Source organism: Mustela nivalis (genome assembly GCF_964662115.1).
Source record: "Mustela nivalis genome assembly, chromosome: 2".
Taxonomy (NCBI): Eukaryota; Metazoa; Chordata; class Mammalia; order Carnivora; family Mustelidae; genus Mustela; species Mustela nivalis.
Window position 1 is genome coordinate 110,898,799 of NC_139021.1, and position 15,632 is coordinate 110,914,430.

General features: G+C 42.4%; 1 protein-coding gene across 1 annotated transcript; it reads left to right on the forward strand.

Moving 5' to 3' along the window:
• Nucleotides 1-632: 632 nt before the first annotated feature.
• Nucleotides 633-12,742, forward strand: LOC309859835 (interferon-induced protein with tetratricopeptide repeats 1-like). Its single transcript, XM_082720953.1, has 2 exons — nt 633-871; nt 10,964-12,742. Exons 1-2 carry the CDS (start codon nt 867-869, stop codon nt 12,408-12,410), a joined length of 1,452 nt encoding a protein of 483 aa, XP_082577079.1. The 5' UTR covers nt 633-866; the 3' UTR covers nt 12,411-12,742.
• The last annotated feature ends 2,890 nt before the right edge of the window (nt 12,743-15,632 follow it).

Genomic DNA, 15,632 nt, shown 5'->3' on the forward strand with positions numbered 1-15,632 from the left:
GGTGTCCTAGCATCTTTTATTGTATAAGCCAATTAATCAGAGCCACAGGCACCTAGAGAACTTGACAGAACTGGACAGGGCTCCTGCCAGCTCTGAGAGTCAGGTCTGAGAAAAAGAACACTTTAGACCACCAACCTGGAGAGCATTAAGGTCTAGTGTGTTCTGTTTGAAGTCTCAAGATGCTAGCACAGACATTCTCCCTGTTCCAATGAACAAGGACACAGGCCCTTACTGTCCCTGGCCATTCTTTGGAAGGGTATGCAAGACAAACGCAGAGTAGAATTAGTGAAACAAAACCTCTTGGATAAGTGCAGCAAGTCTGGGGTGAGACTCCAGTTTGGAGATATATACACAGAATTTTATACTATGAAAGGGACACTTTCTTTCCAGATGAGCCACCAGAGGCACAGATCTGGGGCATGAGAACTTGGCAAGTTTGCAGAAGCTGATGTGCACAGGCATCCCCGGCTCTGGGCTCCGTGGACTCTACATGCCTGACATCACCCCCTGCCCACTCCCCACAAGGCCATGTGGAGCCTGAAAGAGGAATTGGGCTTATCAGTGAAACTGCTTTCACCAGCCTCTTCTCAATCCGGTTTTTCAAACAGAACAAAGAAAGCAATCCTTGTTTCATTTTCCCCAAGCAGGAACTCTGCTAACTAGTTTCAGTTTCCACTTTCGGTTCTTATCTTGGTTTCCAGTTTAATTTGGTAACAACACGCCCACAGGTGACACCATTAACTGTCTATCTGATAGAACCCTGTGTTGGGACTGAGTGCAGAACATCCTCAAGACTCGCCGGAATCTCAGAAGAGCCCATCAGCTCAGCAGAACACTGCAGAACCGTTGTCTGATTCATCACAGCCATGAGGTAAGGATTTCTCTGCTTCCCCACCTTTCAGTCTAAAGTTTTAGAAAAAATTTCATCAAAACCATCTCAAAAGACTTTGTTTCAGTAATGTTAAGTTTCCCCGGTCTTCTATCTGAGCATCTGCTTGTGGACTGAGTGTTCACTAATTCAGGCGAACTCTTTTTTCCTTTGTTCCTTTGTGTTAGCATCAAGCTTACCTCATAATAAAGCCCAAAGAAGCAGAGGGATGCAGGAAAAGAGTTTCTTAGGAAGGGAGAAAATGACCCCCAATCTCCGAAATTCTTTTCCCTAAACTCAGTACCATCTGACCGAGGGAAGGAAAGGACATTTGGTCTGGAAAAAGACAGTGCTTTCTGCTGGCTCATCACTGTGGGGGAAGAGTGGGACCCACACAGCTCTATGAGCCACAGTCCTGGGTTCTCTCAGATTCTTGAGGAAAATGCTGTGGGCATGGGGTCGCAGAAGCTCACAGCCTAGAGAAAAAGATCTTTCTCACTGTACTGCTGGGTTCCCATAGCAGGTCTTCTCATTCTGACTGGATTTAAGATGAGCAGATTACGTCTCCCCTAGGGAAGCCAGTGCTCCTCAGAGCCCTGATATCCTCCGGGCCATGGGGCTTGACCAGAGTTGCATGTTTGGGAACATCCACATCTCCCGTAGCTAAAGGCCCTCATGTGGGAATTGCTATGTTGTCCAAACTGAATCTTGATTTAAATCATCTTTAATATTAACAGACTAAAGAATTTTAAATAATATCGACTTGCAAATTTCCCCTCAGTGCTCTCCGGTGGACAAAATTTGAAGTGACGGAAGTTCCACAAAGTGCATAATTACAAGCCTATGATCAACCCTCCTCCCTGGTCCATAGACGGATAGAGGGGGTTATCACTGATAAAGGAAATAATAATAATGATGATAATATAGAAGTAGCTATCACTTCCTTGATGCTTATTACGTACCAGCCTGGCTTCTGAAAGTATTATGCAAACTATTATATTTAATCCTCAACAGACAGCCATGAGGCAGGTGCTCAGATCATACTGATTTTGCAATAATGAATCTCAGACTTAGAAACATTAAAGATCACACAGATAACAAATGATAGAGCTGAGACAGGAACCAGAATTTCTAGTCAGTGATACCTTATTTAACCTTTAAACCAATGTTTCTTTTTTTTTTTAGATTTGTTTATTTATTTTAGAGAAGTGGGGGAGGGGCAGAGGCAAAGAGAGAATCTCAAGCAGACTCCATGCTGAGTGCAGTGCCCAGCCCGGAGCTCCATCCCAGGACCCTGAGATCATGACCTGAGCTGAAGATGCAGATGCTTAACTAACTGAGCCACGCAGGTGCCCCTAAACCAGTATTTCTTTAAGTGTACCAGTGGGGGAGGTGCATGAGATCATTTCAGACTGCACACTTATCAGTTTTTATGTTTTAGTGCTTTTGTGTTTATTTCAACACATACTAGAGAAAAATATGTATATATCACTTGTAGAATTTCTCTTGGGTGAGTAGCATGATTTTTTTATTGTGATAACATATATGTATGGTAAAATTAGCCACTGTCACTGATTTTCAAGTGTATGATTTTGTGGCATTTAGTACCTTCACGACATTGTCCAACCATCACCAGTATCGCCTTCAAGAATATTTTCATGGCTCTGAGGAGAAACTCCACACCACTTAAGGAGTCGATTTCCACTCATCCTTCGCTCCAGGCTCTTGCAACCATTAATCTGCTTTCACTCTTTGGATTTGTCTACTGTGGATATGTCATATCAATGGACGCATGCAAGAAGTGGCTTTCTGAGGCTGCCTTATTTCACTCAGCATAATGTCTTCAAGGTTCACCCATGTTGTAGCAGGTGTGAGAATGACCTTTTCCATGTTCAGGATGAACAATATTCCACTGTATATAGACTCCATTCATTCCTTGATGGCATTTAGGTTGCTCCCACGTTTTGACTGTTGTGAACAATGCTGCTATGAATGTAAGCATGCCAATACCTGTTCAAGTCTCTGTTTTCACTTGTTTTGGGTATACCCCAAAGTGGCACTGCTGACTCATATGACAAATCTAATTTTTTGAAGAATCATCACCATTTTCCACAGCAACTGCCCCATTTTATATTCCCAGAATTAATGCACAACAGTTCTAATTTTTCCACATCCTCATCAACACTCACTTTTTTCTCTTTTGCTGATAGTAGTCATCCTAATGGATGTGAAGTGGTATCTCATTTTACTTTTTTTTTAAAAAAAGATTTATTTTTTAAAAAGATTTTATTTATTTATTTGATGGCTAGAGATCACAAGTAGGCAGAGAAGCAGGCAGAGAGAGAGGAAGAAGCAGGCTCCCTGCTGATCAGAGAGCCTGATGCGGGGCTCCATCCTAGGACCCTGAGATCATGACCTGAGCAGCAAAGGCTTAACCCACGGAGCCACCCAGGCGCCCCCTCATTTTACTTTTGATTTGCATTTCTTTCATGTGTTTAAGGCAACCTGTTTATCTTCTTTGGAGAAATCTTCATTCCTTTGCCCATTTTTTAGTCAGTTGTTGTTTATTCTTGTTAGAGATTTATTTGAGAGAGAGAGAAAAAGCATGATTAGGGGGAGGGGTAGAAAGAGAGGAAGAGAGAGAATCTCAAGCAGACTCCCCAAAGAGCGGGGAGTCCAATGGGGGATTCAATCCCAGTACCCTGAGATCATGACCTGAGCCAAAATCAGGAGTCAGATGCTTAACCAACTAGGCAACTCAGGCACCCCTGTTGGTTGGTTTTTTTGTCGTTGAGTTACAAGAGTTGTTTATGTAGTCTGGATATTAATCTCTTATCAGATATATGATTTGCAAATAATCTCTCCCATTTTGTGGGTTGTCTTTTCATTCTGTCAGTAGTTCCCTTTGATATACAAACATTTCTAATTTTTTTTATAAAGATTTTTATTTATTTATTTGACAGAGAGAGAAATCACAAGTAGATGGAGAGGCAGGCAGAGAGAGAGAGGGAAGCAGGCTCCCTGCTGAGCAGAGAGCCCGATGCGGGACTCGATCCCAGGACCCTGAGATCACGACCTGAGCCGAAGGCAGCGGCTTAACCCACTGAGCCACCCAGGCGCCCTCTAATTTTTATGAAATCCAATTTATCTCTGTTTCCTTGTGTTGCCTCTGCTTTTGCTGTCCTAACCAAGACAGCCAAATCCAACGTCATGAGGTTTTTTTCCTATTTTCTTCTAAGATTTTTGTAGTTTGGTCCATTTTGAGCTTAATGTTTTGTTTTGTTTTAGTATCTAGTATAAGGGTCCAACTTCATTCTTTTGAATGTGGCTATCCAGGTTTCCTGGCACTATTTGTTTTTTTTGGGGGGGGGTTGTTATTTTTTTTAAGATTTTATTTATTTGAGAGAGCAAACAAGCACAAGTCAGGGGAGGGGCAGGGAAAGGAGGGGAGGAAGAAGACTTCCTGCTGAGCAGGGAGCCGGATGGACCTAGGACCCTGAGATCATGACTTCAGCCAAAGGTAGATGCTTAACTGACTGACCCGCCCAAGTGCCCCCTGCAACCATTCGTTAAAACATCTTTCTCCATTAAATGGTCCTGGCACATGTATTAAAAACCATTTGGCCATTGTTATGGAATGAATTGTGTCCCTCTGGTCATATGTTGAAGGGTGGTTGTCATACGGGTGACCATCATATAGGTGGTCTCACGCCTACTGTGACTGTATTTAGAGATGGGGCCTGTGAGGAAGTACTAAGGGTAAACTGAGGTCATAAGGGCCCACCCTTATGGAAGAAGAGGAAGTGCACTCTCTCTCAATCCATGCACCACAGAGGAAAAGTCATGTGGACACCAGTAAGAGCCCTTATCAGGAAACAAATCAGTAGGCACCTTGATTGGGGCCTCCCAGCCTCCAGAACTATAAGAAAATAAATATCTGTTGTTTAAGCCAGTCAGTCCGTGGTACTTCATTATGGTAGCCCTAGAAGACAAATGCAACCTTATACCCGAGTGTTTATTTCTGGGCTCTCTATCCTGTTTCACTGATCAATATGTCATTCTTTATGCCCATATCCCCGTTTTGATTATTGTAGCTTTGTTGTAAGTTTTGTATGAGACCTCCAACTTTGTTCTTTTTCAAGATCATTTTGGTTCTTTGTGATCCCTTGAGATTCCATCAGAATTTTCAGATGGATTTTTCCATTTCTGCAAAAAACAAAGACAAAAAACCAAAAACAACAAAAAAACCAACACAAAACATTATTAGGATTTTGACGTGGATTGCACTGAGTCTGTGGATTGCTTTGGGTGGTATTGACATCTGAACAGTATTAAAGCTTCCCGGCCATGGACACAGGATGCTTCTTACTTTATTTGTGTCTTCCTTACCTTCTTTCAGCAGTGTTCTGTAGTTTCCAGTGTACAAAACTTCCACCTCTTTGGTTGACTTTATGCCTAAGTATTTAATTCGTTTTGATGTTATTGTAAAAAAAATTGTTTTCTTACTTTGCTTCCTGGCTTGTTTATTGTTAACTCACAGAAACACAACTGATTTTTACATGTTGATCTTGCATGCTGCATTTCTGCCGAAATCATTTCTTAGTTCTAACAGGGTTTGTGTGAAATCATTAGGACGTTCTATGTACAAAATCATGTTATTTGTAAACAGAGATCATTTTACTTCTTCTTTTCCAACTCAGAATGTATTTTATTTCTTCTCTTGATTGACTGCTCTGGCAAGGACTTCCAGAACTACGTTGAAGAGAAGTGGCAAAAGTGAGCACCCTTGCCTTGTTCCTAATCTTAACAGAGAAGCTTTCAGTCTCTCACCATTGAGGGTGATGTTAGCTATGGAATTTCCTTTTTATGTTGAGGAAGTTTCCTTCTATTCTAGTTTGTTGAGTGTTTTTATCATTAAAGGGTGTTGTGATCCTGTTAAATGCCTTTTCTACATCAATTAGATGACCATATGGGTTTTTTTCCTTCATTTTGTTAATGTGGCATATTAAAATGAGTGATTTTCCTACATTGAATTATTCTTGAATTCCAGGAATAAATCCTACTTGGTCATGGTGTATAATCCTTTTCATATCCTGTTAAGTTCTGTATGCTAGTATTTTGTTGAGGGTTTGGCATTAATATTCACAAAGAAAATTGGTCTGTAGTTTAGTTTTGTGTTTTTGTCTTATTTGACCTTGGTATCTCTGTCATATTGGCTTCATAGAATTTATGAATTTGAAAGTGCAGTGTTTTTCCTCTTTCACTTTTTTGGGAGCATTTTAGAAGAATTGGTGTTAGTCTTTTTTTTTTTTTTTTAAAGATTTTATTTATTTATTTGACAGACAGAGATCACAAGTAGGCAGAGAGGCAGGCAGAGAGAGAGAGAGAGAAGGAAGCAGACTCCCTGCTGAGCAGAGAGCCTGATTCGGGGCTCGATTCCAGGACCCTGGGATCATGACCTGAGCGGAAGGCAGAGGCTTTAACCCACTGAGCCACCCAGGAGCCCCGGTGTTAGTCTTTTTTTATGAGTCTTCCAACTCCTGGTTAAATCTCCATATGTGTCCTGCTGGACAAAGGCTTCCCCTGACAGGCCTCGTGAGAGATGGCTGCCTCCCTCACCCCAGACATTGCACAGCCAGTGAAGTGCAGTCTCTGAAGGGAGCTGCAGTCCAAAACGCACGCAGGACCTCTCTGGCTCATCATATCTTCACGTGTTTGCAGTTCCTAAGCTAGGACCCCTCATTCCGTAGTCTCTTTCTCTGAGGCCTTGGGTGGAGGTCCTCCTCCCATACCTCTGCTGAGACAACGTGACAGGAGGGTGGAGAGGGAAAACGGGAAGACACGTGTCCCCACTCTGACTCAGTACCCAAAACATGAGATGATGATCAGATGACAATAGGTATGTGCCTCCATAAAATGTAAAAACTCTGCCAACAAAGAAAAATTCAGGACCAGATGGCTTCACTGGTGAATTCTACCATACTTTTGAAGTGTCAGGAGCAAGGTGGAGATACCAGATGTCAAGGGAGCTAACACGGATGGGCCCACATTTTTACCAAGTAAAAGGCCACTGTTTCGGACTTGAACTTGTTGAGCATCTTCTTCTCAATTCTCTTTCCCTGATGCTGAAGGCTGTTGGGCAGGGCTTGCCTGTGCAAGATGCTCTTGGCTGTCTTGTCCAAACACCAGCAGGATCAGTTCTGTTTCGCGAGTCAGATCAATGCATCCCCACATCCCCCAATCCAACTCTACCATTTGAAACCTTGGTTGGACCTCTCTATTCGGGAAGTCCATGTGTATCCTACAGAGAAAGAGTAAGAGGACGTGTCCTTTCCCTCACCTAACAAAAGAAATTGCCTTACCTACCGACCAAACAGAGAACACAGGGAAAGAACTCATGAACTTGAAGATAGAATGATAGAAATTATTCAATCTCATACTAGCTTTAAGTAGCTGTGCAAACACCAAAAAGGATGAACCAAAAGAAATCCAAGACATAATGCAGTGAAAATTTTGAAAACTAAAGACAAAATAATGGACAGAAATGATACCTTACCTTTGCGGGGGCGGAAATCCATAATTCTCATGCCAGCTAATTTCTCATTAGAAACCATGGAGTCTAGAAAAAAGAGGCACACCATTTTTCCAGTGCTGAAGGAAAGAAACTTCCAGCCCAGACTCCTATATCCAACAAAAATATCCTTCTAGAATGAAGATGAAATCAAGACATTCTCTGATGAGGGGCACCTGGTTGCCTTAGTCAGTGGAATGTGCAACTCTTGATCTCAGGGCTGTGAGTTCGAATCCCACAAATCTCTGTCAGGTGCAGAGATTACTTAAAAATAAAATCTTTAAAAACAAAAAACATTCTCAGATGAAGGAAAACTAAAGGATGTCACCATAAGATTTACCCTAAAGGGATACGTAAAGGAAGTTCTTCTCCAATAAGCAAAAAAGAGGAAGTAAAAGGCATATAGCTCAGAAAGGAAAAATAAAACTGTCACTGTTTACAGATGCCATTATGGTCTACCTAGAAAATCCCATCTATAAAACAACTCCTAGAACTAATGACTGAGCCCATCAGGGTAGCAGAATGTAAGACTGATGTACAAAACCCAATTGTATTTAGGTGTACCAGCAATGAACATGTGGAAATTGAAGTTAAAATAGAACAGAATTTTAGGTTGCTTAAAATAAATATTTAATTATAAATATAACATAAAATATATAGGATTTGAATGCCTAAAACTACAAAATACTTATGAAAGGAATCAAAGAAGGTCTAAATAAACAGAAATACAGCATATAGATGGATTAGAAGACTCAACATACCAAAACTGTCAATTCTCCCTTAATTGATATAAAATTCCTATCAAAATTCCAACAATGGGTTGCCTGGGTATCTCAGTCAGTTAAGTGTCTGCCTTCAGCTCAGGTCATGATCCTGGGGTCCTGGGATCAAGCTGCAGTCAGGCTCCCTGCTCAGCGGGGAATCTGCTTGTCCCTCTCCCTCTGCCCCCGCAGATGTTCTGTTGCGCACACACACACACACACACACACACACAATTTCTCTCTCTTCCCACCAAATAAATAAAGTCTTTTTAAAAAGAAATATTAAAAAATCTCTAGCAAGGTATTTTATAAATATAGACAATATAAATCTAAAATTTATATGGAAAGGCAAAGGAACATGAATAATAGTTTTTAAGAAGAATAAAGTGAGAGAAATCACCCTACACAATTTTAAGACTACAGTAAGTGAAATTATATGGTATTGGTGTAGGGATAAAAACATAGCTCAGGGAAACAGAATAAGGAACCCAGAAATAATCCCACATAATTTTTGCCAACTGACTTTTCACAAAGGTATAAAAGCAATTCAATGAAGAAAGAAGTCTTTTCAACAAATTGTGATTGGAACAACCAGATACCCATAGGCAGAAAATGAGCCATCAAATTAATCTTCATACATTATGCAAAAGTTAACTCAAAATGAATCATAGATACAATGTAAAAAGTGAACCTATAAAATGTGTAGAAGAAATCACAGGCAGGGCACCTGAGTGGCTCAGTCAGTTACATGTCTATCTTCGGCTCTGGTCATGATCTCAGGGTGTTGGGATGGAACCTCCTGTTGGGCTCCCTGCTCAGTGGGGAGTTGGCTGCTCCCACTACCTCTGCCACTCCCCCAACTCATGCTTGCTCATTCTCTCTTGCTACGAAATAAATAAAAATATTTAAAATTTAAAAATTAATAAATTTAAGGGACGCCTAAGTGGCTCCATTAGTAAGCATCTGCCTTCAGCTCTGGTCATGATCCCAGGGCCCTAGGATTCAGTCCTATATAGGGCTCCTTGCTCAGCTGGGAGTCTGCTTCTCCCTCTTCTCTGCCACCCGCCCCTGCTTGTGCTCTCCCCTCTCTGACAAATAAATAAATAATATATTTTTAGAATTAATTTATTAAAAGAATAAGAAATCATAGGAGAGAATCTTCAGGACCCAGTGCTTGCTACAGAACTCCTGGACATGATACCAAGAGCATGATCCATGAGAGACCAAAAAAAAAAAAAAAATCAATAAACTATAATTCATCAAAAGTAAAAACTTGGGTGCCTGGGTGGCTCAGTCATTAAGTGTCTGCCTTTAGCTCAGGTCATGATCCTGGGGTCCTGGGATCGAGCCCTGCATTGGGCTCCCTACTCAGTGGAAAGCCTGCTTCTCCCTCTCCCCCACTGCTTGTGTTCCCTGTCTCACTGTATCTCTGTCGAAAAAATAAAATCTTAAGGAAAAAAAGTAAAAACTATTGCTCTTCAAAAGACCTTATTAAAGGATAAAAAGACAAGCTACACCCCGAGAGAAAATATTTGAAAACCACACACCTCACAAAGGACTCATTCTAGAATCTATAAAGAATTCTTGAAACCTGACAATGAAAAAACAAACAATCCAAATAGAAAACAGGAAGAAGATATGAAGAGATATTTTGCCAAGGAGGATTTGTGGGTGATGAAGGAGCTCAGGAAGAGATTTTCAACAGCATTAGCCCTTAGGGAAGGGAAATTAAGCCCACAATGAGATATCCTATTAAGAGAGCTAAGAAGAAAACATTTTTAAATGAAATTCCAAATGCTGTTAAGAATGCAGAGAACTGGATCCTTCATACATTCTAGTCAGAATGGAAAATGATATGGTCACTGTGGGAAATAGTTGGGCAGTTAAAAACATAAGCACATACTAACCATATAACCTATATGCCACTCCTGGGCATCTATCCCATGGAAATGAAAATGAATGTCCACACAAAAGTCTGTGCACAGCTCTTCACAGCACCTTGATCTGTAATAGGTCCCAAACCGAAAATTCTAGGAATAGATGCATAGGTAAACCAACTGTGGCATGCTCATGCCACGGGATATCATTCCCCAATAAAAAGGAATGAACCATAGATAAGCTGAACAATGGATGGATGTCAGGGCATTATGATGAATGAAAAAAAAAAAAGGCAATCTCAAAATGTCACCTACTGTATCATTCCATGATATGACATTCTTGAAGTGACCAAATCATAAAGAAGAAAACAAGTGACCAGAGGCTAGGGATGTTTGGTGAGGAGAAGGGAGGGGAACAGGTGTGATTCTGAATAGTATAAGGGCAGCATTTGTGATGATAAAGTATTCTGCATCTTGACTGAGGTCGTGGTTCCATGGATTTACTCATGCGGTGAAATGATGCAGAACTGACAGATACTGTCTCACTGTCAGTCATCTTTGCTCTGGTACGATCATTCAGTAAGGTGCAATCTCCGGAAGAAACTGGGGGAAAGGCACGCCCGGACCTCTGTACTCTCTTTGCAAATATCAGCCAATCTATAATTATTTCCAAGTAATAAGTGCAGAGAAAGAGTTGGTTGAACAAATATCATCCCTCCTAGGTGGTCTTCATTTGTTGCAAAATCTACAGACTAAAGTCCTGAAGTGAATAACAGATATTGGGAAGGAAAGAACAGTGGGGGTGGTATTTGACCAAAGTGATGGCTTCGTTTCCATTACACTGAGCGCTCCTAAAGTTGCAAATAATTGTCCTCTATGTTTTCAGTGACAAATCCGAAGGGAATCTCCTTGAAGAGAGCCTGGTTCAGCTGAGATGTCACTTCACGTGGGAGTTGCTAGTGGAAGCCACCGAGCTGCCCGATTTAGAAAACAGGATCTTGGATGAGATTGATTTCCTGGACACCAGATACAACGCGGGGATCCACAACCTGCTGGCCTACGTGAAACACCTCAAGGGCCAGAACCAGGAAGCCCTGGGGAGCCTGCGGGAAGCCGAAGCCTTGATCCAGCAGGAACAGGCTGCCCAGTCAGAGGTGAGAAGCCTGGTCACGTGGGGCAACTACGCCTGGCTGCATCACCACATGGGCAGGCCGCAGGAAGCCCAGGCTTACCTGGACAAGGTGGAGGATGTCTGCAAGAAGCTCGGGGCTTCCTCCCGCTACAGAGTGCAGTGTCCCCAGATGGACTGCGAGGAGGGGTGGGCCTTGCTGAAATGCGGAGGGAAGAAGAATTATGAACGGGCCAATGCCTGCTTTGAGAAGGCTCTGGCAGTGGACCCAGAGAACCCTGAATTCAGCACTGGGTATGCGATCTCCATCTACCGCCTAGACAGCTTTAACAAAGCAACACAGGTTAGCGAGGCATTTTGTCTGCAGCCCCTGAGAGAGGCCATCAGGCTAAACCCAGAAGATGCGTATGTTAAGGCTCTCCTTGCCCTGAAGCTCCAGGACGTAGGCCAAGAAGCCGAAGGAGAAAAGTACATAGAAGAAGCACTTGGCAACACGTCCTCGCAGACCTACGTCTTCCGGTATGCGGCCAAGTTTTACCGAAGAAAAGGCTGTCTGGATAAAGCTCTCCGGCTCTTAAAAATGGCTCTGCGGGCCACCCCGTCCTCTGCCTTCCTGCATCACCAGGTAGGGCTTTGCTACAGGGCACAGATGATCGCAATCAAGAGAGCTGCCAACTGGCAGCCCAGGGGACAGGACAGAGAAAATGTTGACAGAATGGCAAGATTAGCCATATCTCATTTTCAGTTTGCTCTGGAACAAAAGCCCACGTTTGAAATTGCTTACATACACCTGGCGGGCATGTACATAGAAGTTGGCGACTACGGGAGAGCGGAAGACACGTACCAAAAAGTGCTCTGCTTGAAATCACTCGAAGAAGAAAAACTGCAAGAGATCCATTTCCACTATGGTCAGTTTCAGGAATTTCAAAAGAAATGTGAGATCAATGCAATTATCCATTATCTGAAAGCAATAAAAATAGAGAAGGCATCACTGTTGAGGGATAAAAGTATCAATTCTTTGGAGAAATTGGCTTTAAGGAAACTTCGTAGAAATGCATCAGATGTAGAAAGCTTGAGCATTCTCGGGTTCATCTATAAAGTCAAAGGAGAGATAAATAAGGCCCTGGAGTACTATGAGCGCGCCCTGCGGCTGGCGGCTGACTTTGGGAACTCTGAGACAGAACCCCTAGCCGTGGAAATGTGAACCTCGTTCACATTCTGTTTGACTTTTAGGTAACTCTAAACTCAAACTCTAAACTGTAGTCATTTTTTTCTGCTTGCTACTTTCAGAAACATATTAAGTAATTAAGTCATCTGCTATAGTGATAGAAGTTTTTAACATTTATACTCAAACCTTATAAAATATTGTTAGTAGTCAGTAGTGAGGAGTGAAACAGATATACACACATTTCTGTATGTGAGAGTGAGAGGAACCATTTCTCTGTTAATGTTATCTAGCAGAAAAGCAATTTTTTGAGTAGATTTGTAGCAAATATAGCAGTGGATTTATGTAAAATAAAATGTTTAATTCATTCATTTTTATCAACAAATCATTGTCAGTGTTAGATACCAAATATGGTGATGTGGGGAAGGAAAAAAATCTTTTTACTCTACCTATCTTAGGTTCACTGGCCAGGACCCCACAGTGAGACTGGTAAGGACAGATGAACAAGAGAAAAACAGATTTATCAACACATGCATCTCACATATACATGGGAGCACCCAGCAATGAGTAACTCAAAGGGTGGTTTAAACCTGGACTTCCGGGGCACCTGGGTGGCTCAGTGGGTTCAGCCTCTGCCTTTGGCTCTGGTTATGATCTCAGGGTCCTAGGATCCAGCCCCGCATCGGGCTCTCTTCTCAGCAGGGAGCCTGCTTCCCCCGACCCACGCCCCCACCTCTCTGCCTGCTTGTGATCTCTCTCTCTGTTAAATAAATAAAATCTTAAAAACAAAACAAAACAAAAACCTGGACTTCCAGAGCATTCTAAGAAATGAACATTACATTTAGAGAAGGGATAAGGAAAAGAACCTTGAGTTTCTAGTGTGGCAAACTATAGAAAGGTAAATATATGGGGGAAGTTAATGGAAAATAAGAGTTAGTTAATAAGGTCTGTTGTGTAGATTTATCCAGTAGTGACTCTGCACTGATAAAGGCCTAGAGTTGTCTCAGGCAATCAACTTCTCTCTCCAGGTGGAGGGGTCGAGAAGGTAAGAGGACACCTTCACAAAGGCATGTACTGCTTTTAGGCAGATAGGGGATGGCAGAAAGTTTTCCTTACATCTGCTTCTTCTCAGTTGCCTTCAGTTGAAAATAATCCACATACCAAGTGCCTCAGTGGCTTAGTCCCTTAAGCATTTGCCTTGCCTCAGGTCATGGCCTCAGGTCCTGGGATTGGACCCACATCAGGCTCCCTGCTCAGCGGGGAGCCTGCTTCCCCCTCTCCCTCTGCCTCTCCTCCTGCTCATGTGCGTGCGCATTCCCTCTCTCTCTCTCTCAAATAAATAAAGAAAATCTTTAAAAATAGAAACAATAATCCATATGCCGACGGGGCCTATTTTAGGATGGCATATGCTGCTGTCCTTCAGTGAAGAAAGCAGACATTTTCCCAAACCTCCTGGAGTTCACAATCCAGACAGAGAAACAGTAAAACAAGTGCACAGTCAAGTCAAGGTCAATTTTCTCCATGAAGTTAATTTATTGCCAAATTGTTCCAAGCAGCTTCTCTTGTTTTATGCTTTTGTTTTTTTTAAAGATTTTATTTATTTATTTGACAGAGAGAAATCACAAGTAGACTGAGAGGCAGGCAGAGAGAGAGAGAGAGAGAGAGAGAGGGAAGCAGGCTCCCTGCTGAGCAGAGAGCCTGATCCCAAGACCATGATATCATGACCTGAGCTGAAGGCAGCGGCTTAACCCACTGAGCCACTCAGGCGCCCCTGTTTTATGCATTTTGAAGCACTATTTATTCAGTCATTTTCTGGTCTTGATCAAGAAATTGGAAAAGGATACTAAATGATTTGAGAGACCATCAGTAACAATCACCTTTGAGTACGACATTTAATGAAAGCGGTTGCACACCGAGCAGTATTTTTAAGAAGAAAAAAATAAAGAAACCACGTGATTTTTTTCATTCTTGTATTTATTTTGGAGGATATATTAATTTCACACTGCGGCTGTAACAAGTAAATAAAACTTGATGGCTTAAAATGACAGAAATGTATTGTCTTACAGTCCTGGAGGTCAGAAATTTGAAATGGGTTTTGTTGGACTGAAATCAAAAGTGTTGGCATGGCCACGCTGCCTCCTGAGGTTCTCAGGGACAAGTCCTCTTGTACCTTTTCCAACTATGAGAGTCTGCCTGCATTTCTTGCTGGGGACCCTGATCCACAGGAATACAAGTCCTCAAGGAATTCACAAACAGACTGCACAGGCCTTTGGATTTCTACCAGAATTCTATAGGAATTGAAGGGACAGAATTTTTATCATCGAAGGGCAGGCATCAGAGTTACAGAGGTGCAATATTCTCCACTCACTTGTAAGTAAAACCAGAGATTTAGAAGAGCGAAAAAATGGCATCTTGTAGTGCCTATATATTTGGGGTAGGAGCCAGGTGGTGCTAAAAATGAGTTTGACCACTGCCAACTCTCCCAGACTGAGAAATACTCAGTGTAAAGAACTGTTGGATAATTGGCTGATTCTCGACTAGGCAACCCTTCCCAGGTATTGCTATCCATTGTTTGCTGCCCGAAAACAGAGCTCATTCATGCAAAATAAGTGTTTGGATTATGTGATGTGTTTATGTGAAGTGTGCTTGACAGTCTGCAGAGACCACAGTTATTAGAGTGTCTTTTAACCGAATACTATCTCTCTAACCCCTCCCTCCTTACTCTGGAGGAGGTCTCTGAACCCTCAGGGCTCCGTAGCTCTAACACGTGGAAGAGCCTGGATGCTTGTGGAGAAAAACAACAAGCAGCAAATCCAGAAAAACAGATGCTTTTTGGTATTGAAAACGCTATTGCCCAAATTACACATGACCATCTCCAGGCATTACCAAGAAGTCTCTAAATTGACAGCTGACTTCTAGGAGCTGGCTACTCCCACGGAAATGACTGGCAGAACCTCAGCTGCTGTGCTCATTTAGAGTTTCCAAAATTTCTCCAAGTGCCTAGGGAGTATCTTTCACATCCCCTAAATCACACCAAGCCACAGCTCCTGCCATTCACTACTGTGAAGGTGCCCTAGGCCAGATCTTTGCTACTGCTGTCTACACACCACGGCAAGCTTCAGTTCCTTGGGGACCCTCCCAGCCACCGATGTCTCCATTCTCCTGCTGCTGCTCGTGAGGGAACTGCATTGGGAATGGGGACCCCCACCCCGTAGCCTGCCCCAGCTTGAATGTCCCACCCTCACTCTGCATCCACACCTC